The sequence below is a fragment of the Ursus americanus genome, chromosome 25, assembly GCF_024610735.1.
Source record: "Ursus americanus isolate L20-20 chromosome 25, mUrsAme1.1.p, whole genome shotgun sequence".
Taxonomy (NCBI): Eukaryota; Metazoa; Chordata; class Mammalia; order Carnivora; family Ursidae; genus Ursus; species Ursus americanus.
The window spans coordinates 45843748-45860663 of record NC_142151.1 but is presented as its reverse complement, the minus strand read 5'-3'; the positions used below and the strand labels follow the sequence as shown (position 1 = coordinate 45860663).

At 36.2% G+C, this 16916-nt stretch overlaps 1 protein-coding gene across 1 annotated transcript; it reads right to left on the bottom strand.

The window, feature by feature from the left end:
• Window positions 1–8367: 8367 nt before the first annotated feature.
• Window positions 8368–9306, bottom strand: LOC123797163 (olfactory receptor 6C6-like). The gene has a single exon (XM_045804926.2). The coding sequence runs from the start codon at window positions 9304–9306 to the stop codon at window positions 8368–8370; it is 939 nt and encodes a 312-aa protein (XP_045660882.2).
• Between the last annotated feature and the right edge of the window lie 7610 nt (window positions 9307–16916).

Genomic DNA, 16916 nt, shown 5'->3' with positions numbered 1-16916 from the left:
GTGTGTGTGTGTGTGTGTGTGTGTGTGTGTGCACTTTCACAAATTTGTCCATTTCTTCCAGGATACCCAGTTTGTTGGCCTATATTTTTTCATAGTATTCTCTTATAATTGTTTGTATTTCTGTGGTGTTGGTTGTGATCTCTCCTTTATCATTCATATCTATTTGGGTCCTTTCTCTTTTCTTTTTGGTAAGTCTGGCTAGCAGTTTATCAATTTTATCAATTCTTTCAAAAAAACCAGCTCTTTAGTTTCATGGCTTTCTTGTTTGTTTGTTTGTTTGTTTTTATATATTTATTTCTGCTCTAATCTATATTATCTCCCTTCTGCTGCCTTTAGGCATTATTTGCTGTTCCTTTTTTTTAGCTCCTTTAGGTGTAAGGTGACATCGTGAGACTTTTCTAGCTTCTTGAGATAGGCCTGTATTGCAGTACACTTCCCTGTTAGGACTGCTTTTGCTGCATCCTAAAGGGTTTGGGCTGTCGTGCTTTCAATTTCATTTGCTTCCATGTATTTTTTTTAAGATTTATTTCAAGTGGGGGGCAGGGGCAGAGTGAGAGGGAGGAAATCCTCAAGCAGACTCCCTGCTGAGCATGGAGCCTGACTTGGGTCTTGATCCCAGGATCCTGAGATCATGATCTTAGATGAAATCCACAGTCGGATGCTCAATGGACTGAGTCACCCAGGTGACCCCTGTGTATTTTTAAAATTCATCTTTTATTTCCTGGTTGACCCATTCATTTTTTTCTAGGATGTTCTTTAACTTCCACGTAATTGAGTTCTTTCCAAATTTTTTCTTGTGGTTGACTTCCAGTTTCACAGTGCTGTGGTCTGAAAATATGCATGGTAGGATCTCAATCTTTTTGTACTTGTTGAAGGCTGATTTGTCAGCAAGTATGTGATCTATTCTGGAGAATGTTCTATGTGCATTCGAGAAGAATGTGTACTCTGCTGCTTTAGGATGAAACGTTCTGAATATATCTGTTAAGTCCATCTGGTCCAGTGTGTTATTCAAAGTCACTGTTTTCTTGTTGATTTGCTGCTTAGATGATCTATCCCTTGTTGTAAGTGGGTGTTAAAGTCTCCTACTATTTTTGTATTATCATCAATGAGGCTCTTTATGTTTGTTATTAATTAATTTATATATTTTGTGCTCCCAAGCTGGGAGCAAAATATTTACAATTGTTAGACCTTTTTGATACTTAGACTCTTAATTTTGGTATAATGCCCTCTTCATCTATTATTACAGTCTTTATTTTAAGATCTAGTTTGTCTGATGTAAGTATGGCTACTCCAGCTTCCTTTTGACATCCATTTGCATCATAGATTGTTCTCTATCTCCTCACTTTCAATCTGCAGGTTTCTTTAGGTCTAAAATGAGTCTCTTGTAGGAAGCATAAAGATGGATTTTTTTTAATCCATTCTGGTACCGTATGTCTTTTGATTGGAGCATTTAGTCCATTTATATTCAGAGTGATTATTGAAAGTTATGAATTTCATACAGTTGTGTTACCTGTAGAGTTGGTATTTCTGGTGATGTTTTTTAGTCCTTTCTAGTCTTTGTTGCTTTTGGTATTTTTTTCTCCATTCAAAGAGTCCCTCTTAAAATTTCTTGCAAGGCTGGTTTAGTTTTTATGACTACCTTTAGTTTTTGCCTGGAAAATTCTTTACCTATCCTATTCTGAATGACAGCCTTGCTGGATAAAGAATTCTTGGCTTCAGGTTTTTCCCATTCAGCACGTTGTATATTTCCTTTCACTCTTTTCTGGCCTGCCAAATGTCTGTGAACAGATCCACTGAGAACCTGATTTGTCTCCCCTTGTAGGATAAGGATCTTTTTTCCCTTGTTGTTTCCAGGTTTCTTTCCTTATCTGTGTATTTCATGAATTTGACTATGATATGCCTTAATGATGGCTGGCTTTTGTTGAATTTAATGGAAGTTCTCTGTACTTCTTGGATTTTGATGTCTCTGTCCTTCCCCAGATTAGTGACGTTTTCAGCAATAAATTCCTCAAAAAAACCTTCTCCCCATTTATCTCTCTCTTTGTCTTCTGGGATTCCTCTGATATGAATGTTATTATGTTTCACTAAGTCGCTGTATTCCCTAAGTCTATCTTTATGGTCCATTACCTTTCTTTCCCTCTTCTTTTTGGCTTCATTATTTTCTATAATTCTATCTTCTGTATCACTGATTTGCTCCTCCACTTCATCCATTCTCCCCTCCATGCCCTCCATTTGTGTTTACATCTTGGTTGTTTTATTTTTAATTTTGGCCTGACTACATTTTAGTTCTTTTATCTCTGTATTTAGGGACTCTCTAGTGTCTTCTGAGCTTTTTTCAAGCCCAGCTTATATCCTTATAATCATTGTTTTCAATTCTAATTCAGACATCTTATTTAGTCTGTATTGATTAAATCCCTGGGTGTGAGTTCTACCTCGTGTTCTTTCTTTTTAGTTGAATTCCTCTGTCTCCTCATTTTATCAAGAAAAGAAAAGAGGAAAAAGAACAATTAAAACGAACAAACAAAATGAAACAAAAAACAAAAACAAAGAAAAAAACCCCGCAAAACCAAGAAAAACAAAGGCATAAAACAAGAAAACCCCAAATAAACTAGATTTTGGCTGTGGTTTGGTCTGCTTGTTAAAAGAACCTAAATCCCAAAATAAAACATAAAATAAAATAAAATAAGATAAAGGTAGACAAAAAATAAAATCTATATATGAAATGGTTATATATAAATATTTAAAGAGTTAATAAAAGATGAAAAATGAATTGGAAAATATAAGAAAAAATGAATAAGTAATAAAAATAAAAGAAATAAAGAATTAAAGTTAAAAAATTTTTTAAAAAGCTCAAGCCTATTTCCCCTAGAGCTAAAGCTTTTTTGCACTCTATAGTCAATAAACTTGGTGTGAGCTAGTTTTTTGTGCTGGTCTTCTGGGGGACAGGTCTGCTACATTGATTCTCAGGCTGACTTGTTTTAGGGGAAATGCATCTCTAGGGCTCAGGACATGGGGCTTGGTGTATGGGGCTGTGGCCTCGACTAGGTGGTGCTGTTTCGTACCGTGAAGACTTTCAGCAATGATGGTTGGATGTAGATGGCTGTACCCTCATCTCTAGCCTCAGAGCTGAAAATTTGCACCCCCTAGTCTTCAGTGAGCCCTCACATAAAAGCCATCAATCACCTTATATTTTTTCCTGGTTTCTGTCTGAACTCTGCATTCCCTCTGCCTGTGTCTGAGCCTCTATCCATCAGAACCATGACCAAGTTTCAAAACTCCAAATTTCAGGGATGCCCCTAGGAAGGACCAGCACTGTTCATCTGGGGGATGGTCTTCCCAGGCTCACCAGCTCATCCCAAGAACATGGACTCCCAACCACGCAGCATTCACAGTTTATAGCAAAAAGCCAGCACCAGCAATCTCTGCTGGTTTCTTGGCTCCATGCATGGGAACAGTGCAGCACCTTAGTGCCACCCATTCTTCTTGTGACCCAGGGGACCCTCAGAGTACCCTGGCATTCCTGGGATTAGTTCCTTATGTCACCTCAGCACTTTTAATCCAGGCACATGTCATTAAAGTTTGGATTTTGCACTCTGCCATTTCTAATACTTTGTGGTCCCTCTGTAAGCAGGCTCTCTACCCACCACTGCATCCATAGCAATGTCTTAAACATTCTTGAACCATTCTCCAGAGCTTCAGCATGAGATCATTGCTGTTAGTTTGCTCAACATTCTATCTGGTGCTCAAACTTTTCCTTCCCTAACTCTTTCATTATTTCTAATATAGTTCATTATATTATTGGTATACTATAAGTGAATTCGACCAAAGTCCGGGGTTCAATTATTTCTGCACAGAACAATAACTGATCATGTTTATAAACACTGTATGTTGCAATCAATGACTTCCAAACTCCTGTTCATGTTGATACTTTCTGACCCCCTTCCTATGAATCACAAATGTTCTTAATGGTGTCTGGAGTGGTAAATCCTTTCTAGAAGATTTTTTATTTACTTTGCTTAGATCCATCAGAGGAATCGGTATCCATGGCATCTCTAGCCTTATGAATTATATTTCCTAAATTATAAGACTTGCAAGTCAGAATTACCCCTTAATCCGTGGGCTGCAGAATGGTGGTGTTAGCAGTCATGAAAACAACATTAATCGTGTTGTACATCTCCATAAGAGTTCTTGAATGGTCAGGTTGTTGTCAATGAACAACAGTATTTTGAAGGAATCTTTTGCTGAGCAGTAATCTCAACAGTGAGCTTAAAATATTTATAAACCATGATGTGAACAGATGTGCTGTCATCCAGGCTCTGTTATTCCATTTATGGAGCTCCAGCAGAGAAGATTTAGTGTAATTTTTAAGAGGCCTAGGTCTTTCAGAATGGGCAATGAGCATTGGCTTCAATTTAGAACCACTAGCTGCCTTAGCCTTAACAAGAGAGTCAGTCTAGCCTTTGAAGCTTTGAAGCCAGGCATTGGCTACTCTTCTGTAGCTATAAAAGTCCTAGATGGCATCTTCATCCACTATAAGTCTTCTTCATCTACACCGAAAATGTGTGGTTTAGTGTAGCCACCTTCACTGATTACCGTAGCTAGATCTTCTGGATAACTGACTTCAGCGGCTCCATCAGTCCTTGCTACTTCACCTTGTACTTTTGTGTGATGGAGTTGGCCTCTTTCCTTAAACCTCATGAACCAATCTCTGCTTGCTTCAGATTTTTTTTTCTGTAGCTTCCTCACCTCTCTCAGTCTTCATAGAATGGAGGAGAATTAGGGCCTTGCTCTGGTTTAGGCTTTGGCTTAAGGGAAGTTTGTGCTTGATTTGACCTTCTACCCAGACCAATAAAAATTTCTCCCTATCAGCAATAAGGCTGCTTCCCTTTCTTATCACTCATGTCTTTCACAAAAGTAGCACTTTAATTTCCTTCAAGAACTTTTTCTTTGTATTTGTAATTTGGCTAGCTACTGCAAGAGAACCAGGTTTTGGCCTATCCTGGCTTTTTGTATGCCTTCCTCATTAAGCCTAATCATTTCTAGTTTTTGATTTAAAGTGAGAAACATGTGATTCTTTCTTTTACTTGAACACTTACAGGCCACTTTAGGGTTATTACTTAGCCTAATTTCAATATTGGTGTGTGTCAAGGAATAGAGTGGCCAGAAGAGAAGGAGAGAGAAGGGGGAACAGCTGGTCAGGGGAGCAGTCAGAACACACACAGCATTTGCTGATTATAGCTGCTGTCTTATATGGGCAGTGCTTATGTGTCCCAAAACAATTGCAATTGTAACATCAAAGATCACGATCACAGATCACCATAACAAGTATAATAATGATGAAAAAGCTTGAAATTTTGTGAGAATTACTACAATGCAATACAGAGATGAGCAAATGCTATTGGAAAAATGGCACCAGTAGACTTGCTTGATGCAGGATTGCCACAGACCTTCACTTGTAACGAATGCAGTATATGCATAGTGCGACCAAGCAAAGCACAATAAAATGAAAATGAATAAAATATACCTGTGCCACATTTTGTTGATCCATTCTTCACTTGAAGATTACTTAGGTTGTTTCTACTTGTTGACTCTTATGCATGATGGGTCTATGAAAATGTGTGTTGAAGTTTTTGTGTGAACATATGTTGTCAATTCCTAGAAGTAGAATGTCTGGGTTATACGGTAACTATATTTACCGTCTTGATGAGCTGCCAAACTTTTCCGAGTGGCCGCACATTTTACGTTCCCACCAGCAGCGTATGAGGGTTCCTAATTCTGTACATCATGACTTGTTATCTGTACAACAGCACTTACTATTTTTTGTGATGTATATAACCAACATATATGTGCTCACACACGCACAGGCACACACACGTACACACACATAACTGTCCCAGTGGCTGTAACGTGGTATATCACTGTGGTTTTGACTTACATTTTCCTAAATACTACTGTTCTTGAGCATCTTTCATGTGCTTTTTCCTGTTTCTTTATCTCCTTTAAGTCCTTTTCCTATATTTTTTTGATTGTTTGTTCTTTTTTATTATTCAGTTGTAGGAATTATTTTATGTAAATTTAACCAAGTGTAACATTGTATCCAAGAAAATAACAAAGCTTAAAAAAACTAAAGAAGTCCTAAATAAATGAAAAGACATCTCATATTATCTGATAGTAGACTCGATATTGTTAATTAAGATGGTAATAATTCCCAATAATCCTTGTTAAATGTTCAACTGCTCTTTTTGCATAAATGAACAATCTGACTCTAAAATTCATATGGAATTGCAAGGGACCCTGAATAGCCAAAACAATATTGAAAAAGAGGAACAAAGTTGAAACAGTCATATTTTCCAATTTCAAAACTTAATACAAAGATACAGTGATCAAGAAAGACAGTGTGATACAGGCACAGCCATTGAGCAATAGCTCAAAGGAATAGAAAGGGGAGTCTCTAATAGACCCATACATGTATGGTCAATTGATTTTTAACTCAGGTGCCAAGATTATTCAATGAGGAAATAATAGGCTTTTCAACAAATTATGTTGTCATAACTATTTTTATGCAAAAGTGGAGTTTAATCTCTACCTTAAACCATACACAGACATTAACTCAATAGAAACTAAAGACCTAAATGTAAGATATAAAACTATGAAGTTCTTAGAATAAACAGCAGGTATCATCTTTGCAACTCTGGATTAAGCAATGATGTTTTAAATATGACACCAGAAGCACAAGCAAGAAAATTTTAAAAAATAGAAAAACTTGACTTCATCAAAATTAAAAGTTTTGTGACCAAAGGACACTATCAGGAAAGTGAAATGACAACCCAAAGAATGAGAAAAATAAAAACTAACTCTAATAAGGGTCAAGTAATTCTTAAAATGCTTATTGGAAAGCTTTGAATGGTTGAAATATAATAACATGAACTTATTCCCTTGTAATTGCCTGAAAAAAGAAGACCATTAACAGTGTTGGCTTAAGGGGTGTCTGGGTGGCTCAGCCAGTTAAGCATTTGCCTTTGGCTCAGGTCGTGATCCCAGGGTCCTAGGATCAAGCCCCGCATCAGGCTCCCTCTTCTTCTGCTGCTCTCTCACTCTCTGTCTCTCAAATAAATAAATAAAACCTTTAAAAACAAAAAACAGTGTTGGCCTAAACTAGTAAAATAAATCAGAACACAAACCTGAGCTTACATTACTTTCTCCCAAGGGCCACATGGGTAGGAGTGACAGCATTAAATACCTTAAGGATTTTTTCACTCATATTTTTCTGACAGCATAGCATATCCAATATGGAACTTGTTGTATTTCATGAATTTCTTTGTAGATCCATTTTTATTTTTATTTTTATCTGACAGGATACCAGTAATACTTCCTTCTTTAAAAGCATTAAAAGTATGAGTGAGCACGTGCAGGAGTGGGCAGAAGGGAAGGCGAAGGGGGCCTCTAATCGTTTTTTAAAATAGTTTTTCAATGATCCCATATAACCAAATGTCCAACCATTCCTCTTTGTCTTCCTAAATATCTCTGGAACCACTTCCTGGAGCTTCAGATTCATTGACACTATTGCATTTCAAATCTCAAATAACTCATTTAGCTTAAAATATTGGCCCTCTGAGTTATCTCCCAGATTCCAACCTCCCAAAAACCATCCTCAATACATTTAACATAGCAATGTCTATAAAATAAAAATCTGCTCACATAGGTTTTTTATATTAAAAAAGAAAACTCTCGTAAATAACACCTGCATTAGTATCACCTGCCATACATGTTTCTATACTGTACTCCAAGTAAATTGAAAAGACATTTTAAGAATGAGAACACTGATTTGTTTTTTGACAAGCCAACTGTTTATGTGCTTCTTATTCACTCCAAATTCTCAGGTCTATAGACCTACCAGATAAAGTCCTGCTTCATTTTACAACATATGAGCTTTTTATGACTTGAAGCCTCTCTTTTTTCTGGCCTTGTTGAAAACATTTGAGTGACATTTGAAGACCTTCCTAGAGTCCCCATGGTAGTGCATGTTGCTATATTGATGTGTGTATAATTCTATAATATTCTTATGCTGAATATCTATTTAAAATCATTTTTTGAGGGGTCAGTACCATGTTTTGTAGAATAAAAGAAACTTCACGTTTGTGTTGATAACCTAATAGATGACTCATCTTGTAGCACTGAAAGGAATTATGATCATAAAGAGAAGTAGGAAGGAAAAGATGCTCTGTGCTGAAGGGTTTGGTTAAAATATTGTGAGTTGAAAAAAATATTATGAGGTGAACTTCTTGAAGGACAGATTAAGAAAACTCTAAGATGAGTCAAAGGTTTTATTTACTCTTTTCTCCAAGATTTTAAAATTAAGTTTCTTCTTCATTTTTTGAAAAAAGAGAAAATCTTTTGGAGTATGTCCTTGAAGGCTTGTTTCACTTGCTGGTTTCTGAGAGTGTAAATGAAAGGGTTTAATAAAGGGGCAACCGAGGTATAAATAACACTTACACCTTTGGATAGAGTCACCCTTTCCTTTGCTGTTGGCTTTATGTAATTAAAGATACAGCTCCCATAAGTAAGGGAGACTACAATCATATGAGAAGAACAAGTAGAAAAAGCCTTTGTTCTATTCTGAGCAGAGGGGATCTTTAGAATGGTCTTGATAATATATGTGTAAGAAAGAATCAGTAACAGCAACGTGACCAGGAGATTTACAAGAGATAAGACAAAGGAAAGCAATTCCAGGAAATGAGTGTCAGTGCAGGAAAGCTGCAGCACAGGGGAAGTGTCACACATGAAATGATCAATTACTCTGGAAGCACAGAAGTCCAGTGTCAGTCCAGAGGCCACTGGTGGAAACGAAAGGAGAAAGCCAACTGTCCATGAACTGAATAGAAGTTGGTAACACACTTTGTTGTTCATAATGATGGGGTAATGTAGGGGTTTGCAGATTGCTACATAACGGTCCAAAGACATGGCAGCCAGTAGGTAAAATTCTGTAATTTCTAATAAGAGGAAAAAGAATAACTGAGATGCACAGCTATTGTAGGAAATTATTTTGTTTTTAGTCACAATGCTTATCAGGAATCTGGGAATACAGACTGTTGTCAACGAAGCTTCCAAGAAAGAGAAATTTCGGAGGAAAAAATACATGGGAGTCTTGAGGCGGGGATCCAGCAAGGTAAGAAGGATGATGGATAAGTTCCCCGTCACACTCAACACATAGTTTAGAAAGAAAAATATGAAAATCACAATTTGCAATTGTGGGTTGTCAGTCAATCCTAGGAGAACGAACTCGATCTCTCTTGACTGATTCCTCATTTCAGACTTGAGTCTTATGAAATACACAGCAAAACAATTTCAGAATTGCAAATAAGAGGATTTTTACAAAAGCTACAGACAGAAAAAAGTAATTAGAAATGTAAAGAAGTTTAAAAAATTGATCCAATTTAATAGGATAGATGATAGTTAAAAGTATATCAACCTAGGTCACTCTAACTGATGGTTCCATTTAAGCAACAGTTATGATACTATGATATCAACAACTACTTAACACTTCTTAATTTTATGATACTTAACTACTTAAAATTTCATAGCTACTTAACTACTTAAAGATACATAACTACTTAAAGTTATGATAACAACACAATTTAATTTTTTCTTTTTCCTTTTTGAACTTGAAAGATCATTTAAATTTTAGCTGATCATTTCCAAATGAGCTGAATTCTGTCTCAATGTCGTAAATAGAACATAAGTTTGACCTGAAAGGTATTTTCTATGTATAGCTTAAAAATTATTGAAAAATTTATTATAACATCCAGAAAATTAATACCAATGTCTATATGTAATGTTCTTCAAAAATTCTTACCTCATTAAAACACTTAAAAATTTGTGAAATATAGAAATAATGACAGTTACATATTTTCTCTATACTGAAATATTCTGATATATACCATTATTTTGTCCCAATGCAGTACTTCCCCAGTGTTCCTTTACCTTATTTCACTTATTATTTTTTGTTCATTTCAAATATATCAGTCTTCTCATATCAGTTGCATTTAATCATGAAGCTTTGACTATTACAAGTACAGAAAAATAGAAAAGTAAATGACAGTTCAAAAGTCAGTGGATATTACCTGACTTTTACTTGTGGGAATGCTTTCATTTATGACCTAGATATTTACTGCAAATTTTAAGTGACTTACCATATCTAGGATACATTCATATGATTTCCCCCTATGGGAATATGGTAGAAACAGGGGTCAAAAATAAATGATGAATATTCTCCCTCTTAGAACATTATAAAAAATTCAATAATTTAAGAGGAAAGTTAATTCCAAAGCTTTTCTGCAGAAGGACTCTAAAACCAGACATGCATTCTGGAAATTAGATGCATCAGTTAATGACTTTCACTTCTACTGAGACTCATTAAAATGACAGGACCCAACATTACAAATAATTAGAATCTTCTTTTTGGCCGGGTAAGATTCATTTTCTGTCTTCTTTCTTATATATGAAGATGAAGATAAATGTCTCCATAAAAATTCTAAATGAAAATGTAATGCTGTAAATGAGAAGACCTATTGGGAAATCCCTCATATAAGAGGAACCCAAATTTTGTAACAAAGAATTCTTGCTTCAAATTGTACATTAACAAAAGGCACAGTTTTATCACTTTGCTCATAAGAGACACAGGGGATTAATTTTAAAAAAAGAAGAAGAAGTAAAGAAAAAGAAATGCCCCCTGGAGATTCATGTCAAGAATATCAGTTATTAAGCGTCTGCCTTTGGCTCAGGGCTCGATCCCAGAGTCCTGGGATCGAGCCCTGCATCGGACTCCTCTGCTGAGAGCCTGCTTCTTCCTCTCCCACTCCCCCTGCTTGTGTTCCCTCTCTCGCTGGCTGTCTCTCTCTCTGTCAAATAAATAAATAAAATCTAAAAAAAAAAAAAAAAGAATATCAGTTATGTGAAAAATAAAACAACAACCAAAACAAACAAAAAAGAAAGGAAATAAAAACTACAGTGAGCACAAAACCGAATTTCTTTAACTGCAAAACAAAACAGCCTCCTAAAAGAGAACTAGAAATAATTTAAACCCTATACTTAATGCCAACAAGAATTTCAGATATTCCACTGCCTCGGGACAGTATGACCATTTCTACACATGAAGAGGGTTTAGCCCAAAAGGAAACGTCTCTCTTGCTTCCTCAGTCAATGTTAGGATTTCACTAACTTGTGACCTATGCCCCAAATTGGAGGTATAGGGCAGTACTTAAATGTTTCACTACTTTTTAAATTTTGAAACAATATAAAATATGAAGAAGAAAACCAGCAAATAACCATGAAGATCTTTTATTCCTGCACCCTTTGATGATCCATCTCCATTCAATGTCGTAGGATGTGTTTATAACAAAAAAGAATATCCTCTGTATAAGGATGATATAACCATTAGTGTCAGGGCATTAACATTGGTACATTATTAACATGTGCTTCTCCAATTTCATTTAAGTTTCATCAGTGAGTAAAAAATTTCTTTATAGAGAAAAACTACATGTCAATTTCATACCTTAATGTTTTAGTCTCCCTGAAGTTGGAAAATTCTGTAGTCTTTCTTTAACTTTTAAGAATATTGATTGAGAGCTCTTTTTTCCTTTTTTTTCCTGTTTAAATTGACTCTAAGTATATTTTTAAAAATTTTAAATCCAGTATAGTCTACATACAGTGTTATATTAGTGTCAGGTGTGCAATATAGTGACTCATCAATTCTATACATTACACAGTACTGTTCAAGTAAGTGTGATCTTAATCCCCTTCACCTATTTCACCCATCCCCATGGTAACCATCACTTACTTTGTTCTCAATACTTAAGGTATGTTTTTTGGTTTTCCTCTCTCTCTTCCCCCCCCCCCACTGTTTTGTTACTTAAATTCCAAATCTGAGCAAAATCAAATGGTATTTGTCTGTCTCTGACTTATTTTGCTTTGCATTTTACTCTCTAGATCCATCCATGTTGATTCAAATGGCTAGATTTCATTCTTTCTTATGGCTAAGTAATATTTCATTATATATATAGATATGTGTATTATAAATATATATATGATATGTATATCACATCTTCTTTATCCATCTTCTATCCAAGCACACTTGAGCTGCTTCTACATTTTAGCCATTGTAAATAGCGCTGCAAAAGCATAGGGGTGCACATATCTTTTCAGATTACTGTTTTCATATTCTTTGGGTAAATGCCCAATAGTGGAATTAATGGATCATATATGGTAGCTCTATTTTTAAGTTTTTAGGAAACCTCCCCACTGTCTTCAACAGTAGCTGCACCAGTTTGCATTTCCACCAGCAATGCACAAGGGTTCCTTTTTCTCCACATCCTCACCAACACTTACTGTTTCTTTAGTTTTTGACTTTAGCCATTCTGGCAGGAGTGAGATGATATCTCATTGTACTTTTGATTCGCATTTGCCTAATGATGAGTGATGTTGAGCATCTTTTCATGTGTCTGATGCCATGTGGTTATCTGCTTTGGAGAAAAGTCTGCTCATGTCTTCTCCCATCTGTTAATTGGATTGTTTGTTTCTTTAAGTGTTGAGTTGTAGAAGTTCTGTGTATACTTTGGATACTAACCCTTTAACAGATCTGCATTTGCAAATATCTTCTCCCCTTTGGTAGATTGTCTTTTAGTTTTATTGATTGTTTTCTTTCTCTGGGCAGAACTGGTTTGTTTTGTTTTGTTTTGTTTTGTTTTGTTTTGTTCTGTTTTGATGAAGTCCCAGTAGTTTATTTCTGTTTTTGTTTCCTTGCCTCAGGAAACATATCAGGAAAAATGTTGCTATAGCCAATGTCAGAGAAATTACTGTCTATCCTCTCTTCTAGGATTTTTATGACTTCAGGTGTCACATTTAGGTCTTTAATTCATTTTGAAGTTATTTTTGTCTTTGGTATAAGAAAGTGGTCCAGTTTCATTCTTTTGCATGTTCCTTTCCAGTTTTCCCAACTCCATTGGTGGAAAAGACTGTCTTCCTACTGCATATTTTTGCCTCCATTCTCAAAGAGTAATTGTACCATGGGTTTATTTCTGGGCTTTTTATTCTGTTCCATTGATCCAAGTGTTTACTTTTCTGCCCGTACCATACTGTTTTGATTAGTATAGCTTTGTAATATAACTTGAAGTCTGGAACTGTGATAACTCCAATTTTGTTCTTATTCAACTTGCTTTGACTATTTGGGTTTGTGATTTTGGTGGCATCCCTATCTAAAACAAATTTTAGAGTTGTCCGTTTTAGTTTTGTGAAACATGCTGTTAGTATTTTGATAGGGAATGCATTACATGATTAGATTGCTTTGGGTAGTATAAACATTTTAACAATATTTGTTCTTCCAACCCATGAACATTGCCATTGGTTGCGTCATCTTCAACTTCTTTCATTGGTGTTTTACAGTTCTCAGAGTCAGGTCTTTGACCTCCTTGGTTTGATTTGTTCCTAGGCATTTTATTATTTTTGCTGTAATTGTAATTGGGATTGTTTTCTAATTTCTCTTTCTGTTGCTTCAATGCTGGTGTATAGAAATACAACAGATTTCTGTATGTTGTTGATTTTGTATCCTGTGGTCTTAGTGAATTCATTTATTGGTTCTAGTAGTTTTTGGGTGGAATTTATAGGGATTTCTCTAGACAGTATCTTGTCATCTGCAAGTAGTGAGTTTTCCTTCTTTGTTTATCACTTAGATGACTTTTATTCCTTTTTCTTGTCTGATTGCTGTGGCTAAGACTTCTAGTAGTATGTTGAATGAAAGTGGTGAGAGTGGACAGCCTTGTCTTGGTCCTGACCTTACGGGAAAAGTTCTCAGTTTTGCCCCTTTGAGTATGATGTCAGCTGTGGGCTTTTCATGTATGGTCTTTATTTTGTTGAGTTATGTTCCTTCTACATCTATTTTGTTGAGGGTTTTATCATGAATAGATATTGTACTTAGTCAAATGTTTTTCTGCTTCTGTTGAAATGATCATTTGATTTTCATCCTTTCTCTTGTTGATGTGATGTTTAACATCAATTACTTTGAAAATACTGAATCACATTTGAATCTCAGGAATAAATCACACTTGATTGTGGTCAATGATTTTTTAAACGTATTTTTGCATTAGATTTGCTAATATGATGTTGAGGATTTTTGCATCTATATTCATCAGAGATATTGGCCTGTAGTTTTCTGTTTTGTAGTGTGTTTATCTGGTGTTGGCACCAGAGTAATGTAAGTCTCACAGAATTATTTCTAAGCTTTCCTTCCTCATCTATATCTCCGAAAAGTTTGACAAGAATAGGTCTTAAGTCTTCTATAAATATTTGGTGGATTTCACTGTGAAGACATCTGGTCGTGGACTTTTGTTTTTTGGGAATTTTTTGATTATTGATTGAATTTCATTGTTTGTAATTGGTTTGCACACATTTTATACTTCTTCCTGTTCAGTTTTTGTATTTTATATGTTTCCAGGAATTTATCCATTTCTTTTAGGTTACCCAATTTTTTGGCACATAATTTTTCACATGATTCTCTTATAATTCTTTGAATTTCCGTGGCGTCAATTGTTATTTCTCCTCCATAATTTGTGATTCTGTTCATTTGAGTACTGTTTTTTTGCTAAGTCTGGCTAAAGGTTTATCAGTTGTATTGATCTTTTCAAGGAAATAGCTCCTGGTTTCTATTTCTTCCTTTCCTTTTTTTTTTTTTCTTTTTCTTTTTTAGTTTCTGTGTTGTTTATCTTTTCTCTGTCTTTATTATTTCCTTCCTTCCACTGTTTTTGTCTTTTATTTATTCTTCTTTTTCTGGTATCTTTACATGGACTGTTAGGTTGTTTGAGATTTTTCTTGCTTCTGAGTAGGCCTATGTTGCTATAAACTTCCCTCTTAGATCCACCTTTGCTGCACCTCAAACCATTGTGTTTTTCTTTTCACTGTCTCCATGTATTTTTTTATTTCCTGGGTGCTATCTTTATTTATTGTTCAGTAGTATGTTATTTAACCTTCATGTATTTATGTTCTTTCCAAGTTTATCTTGTGGTTGATTTCTAGTTTCATAGCATTGTGGTCAGAAAGGGGCATGGTGTGACTTTGATCTTTTTGAATTTGTTGAGACTTCTTTTGTGTCCTAACCTGTGATGTCTAATGGAGAGTAGTCAGTGTGCCCTTGAGAAGAATGTGTATTCTGCTGTTTTAGGTTGGGATATTCTGAATATACCTGCTAAATTCATCTGGTCCAATGTGTCATCAGTGCTACTGTTCTCTTGTTGTCTTTCTCTGGATGATCAATCCATTGATGTAAATAGGGTGTGAAAGTCCCCTACTATTATTGTATTACTACTGATTAGTTCCTTTAGGTTTATTAACTGCTTTATGCATTTGGGTGCTCCCATGTTGGGTGCATAAATATTTACAATTGTTATATTTTCTTGTCAGATTGTTCCTGGTATAATTCATTAGTATCCTTTGCCTCCTTTTACAGTGTTGGTATTAAAGTCTATTTTATCTGATATAAGTATTGCTACCCCACACTCTTTTCACATCCATTTGCGTGATGAATGTTTCTCCATCCCTTCCATTTCAGTCTGCACAAGTCTTTTGTGTCTTTAGGTCTGAAAGGAGTCTCTTTTGGGAAGCATATAGATGGGACTTGCATTGTATTAATTCTGTTACCCAAATTGTTTTAATTGGAGAGTGTAGTCCATTTACATTCAAAGTCATTACTGATAGGTTGCACTTATTAGCATTTTGTTACCTGTTTTGGTTCTGTTTTTGTGGTGCTCCTCTGTTCCTTTTTTCTCGCCCTCTCTTCACTCATGGATTACTGGCTTTCTTTAGTTATGTACTTGTACTTGCTCTTTCTCCCAGAAAAACAGTCTGATGCCTGTGAGGTGTGCAGATTTTATGCTGTGGCACCTGAAAAGCACCAACCAGGATATCCCCTTCTGCCCCTCTGCAGAGGCCTTAGTCCCTTGCCAGTGAAAGGCTGTTTGCTGACACTCACAACATCTTTTGTCCTTGGAGAGGATATATACCCCCTTCCCTATGTATGTACTCTAATGATTGGAACGGTCTCTCCCAGTCCAATCCCTGAGATCCCTGCACCACTTTGTGCACCCTCTACGGCCAGGGCCTTCCTTCTCACCAGGACAGGAAGCTACAGCTCTACTCTGGGCAAAGTCTAGCACTTCCAAAAGTTCAGCTACACTTAACTGTTTACAAAAAATATGTGTCTCTTCGTTCCCCCAGGTCCCAAGTTTTCTTCTTGTGGGAACCCAAAGCTGCACTCTCTCAACCCCTCTCTCCTTCTCTGTCTTTTCTCTTCCCATGGAAATGGTTCCCTCCCTCTGTAGCATGGCAGCTTTCCTCTCCCCCAGTTTGCTTCCCTTCACCCACCATCTGTCATCCTATTTGCCTCCAACCATGGAAATCCTAATTCCAATCCTCAGATCAATTTCCTGGGTGACCAAGTGATCTGGGCTTAATACTGCTGTGTTCCAGGGATGAGGGAAACCCAGATCCCTGTATTTCTCCACCATCCTCACTCGCCCCCACCCCAGGCATTTTTCAAAGAGTTACTTCTCTGCAGGGCTGATTGTTGTGCTGTCTCTTTTTCCTTTCTTTCTTTTCTTTCTTTCTTTCTTTCTTTCTTTCTTTCTTTCTTTCTTTCTTTCCTTAAGATTTCATTTTTTCACTTGACAGAGACAGCGAGAGAAGGAGAGGGAGAGAGAGAGCAGGTACAAGCAGGCAGAGTGGCAGACACAGGGAGAGGGAGAAGTAGACTTCCCTCTGAGCACAGAGCCTGACATGGGTCCAGATCCCAAAACCCTGGGATCATGACCTGAGCCAAAGGCAGATGCTTAACTGACTGAGCCACCGAGGCACCCCAGTTATGCTGTCTTTGT

Excerpts from the sequence above, each read along its gene's own strand:
- LOC123797163 (XM_045804926.2), bottom strand. The coding sequence starts at position 9,306 with ATGAGGAATCAGTCAAGAGAGATCGAGTTCGTTCTCCTAGGATTGACT.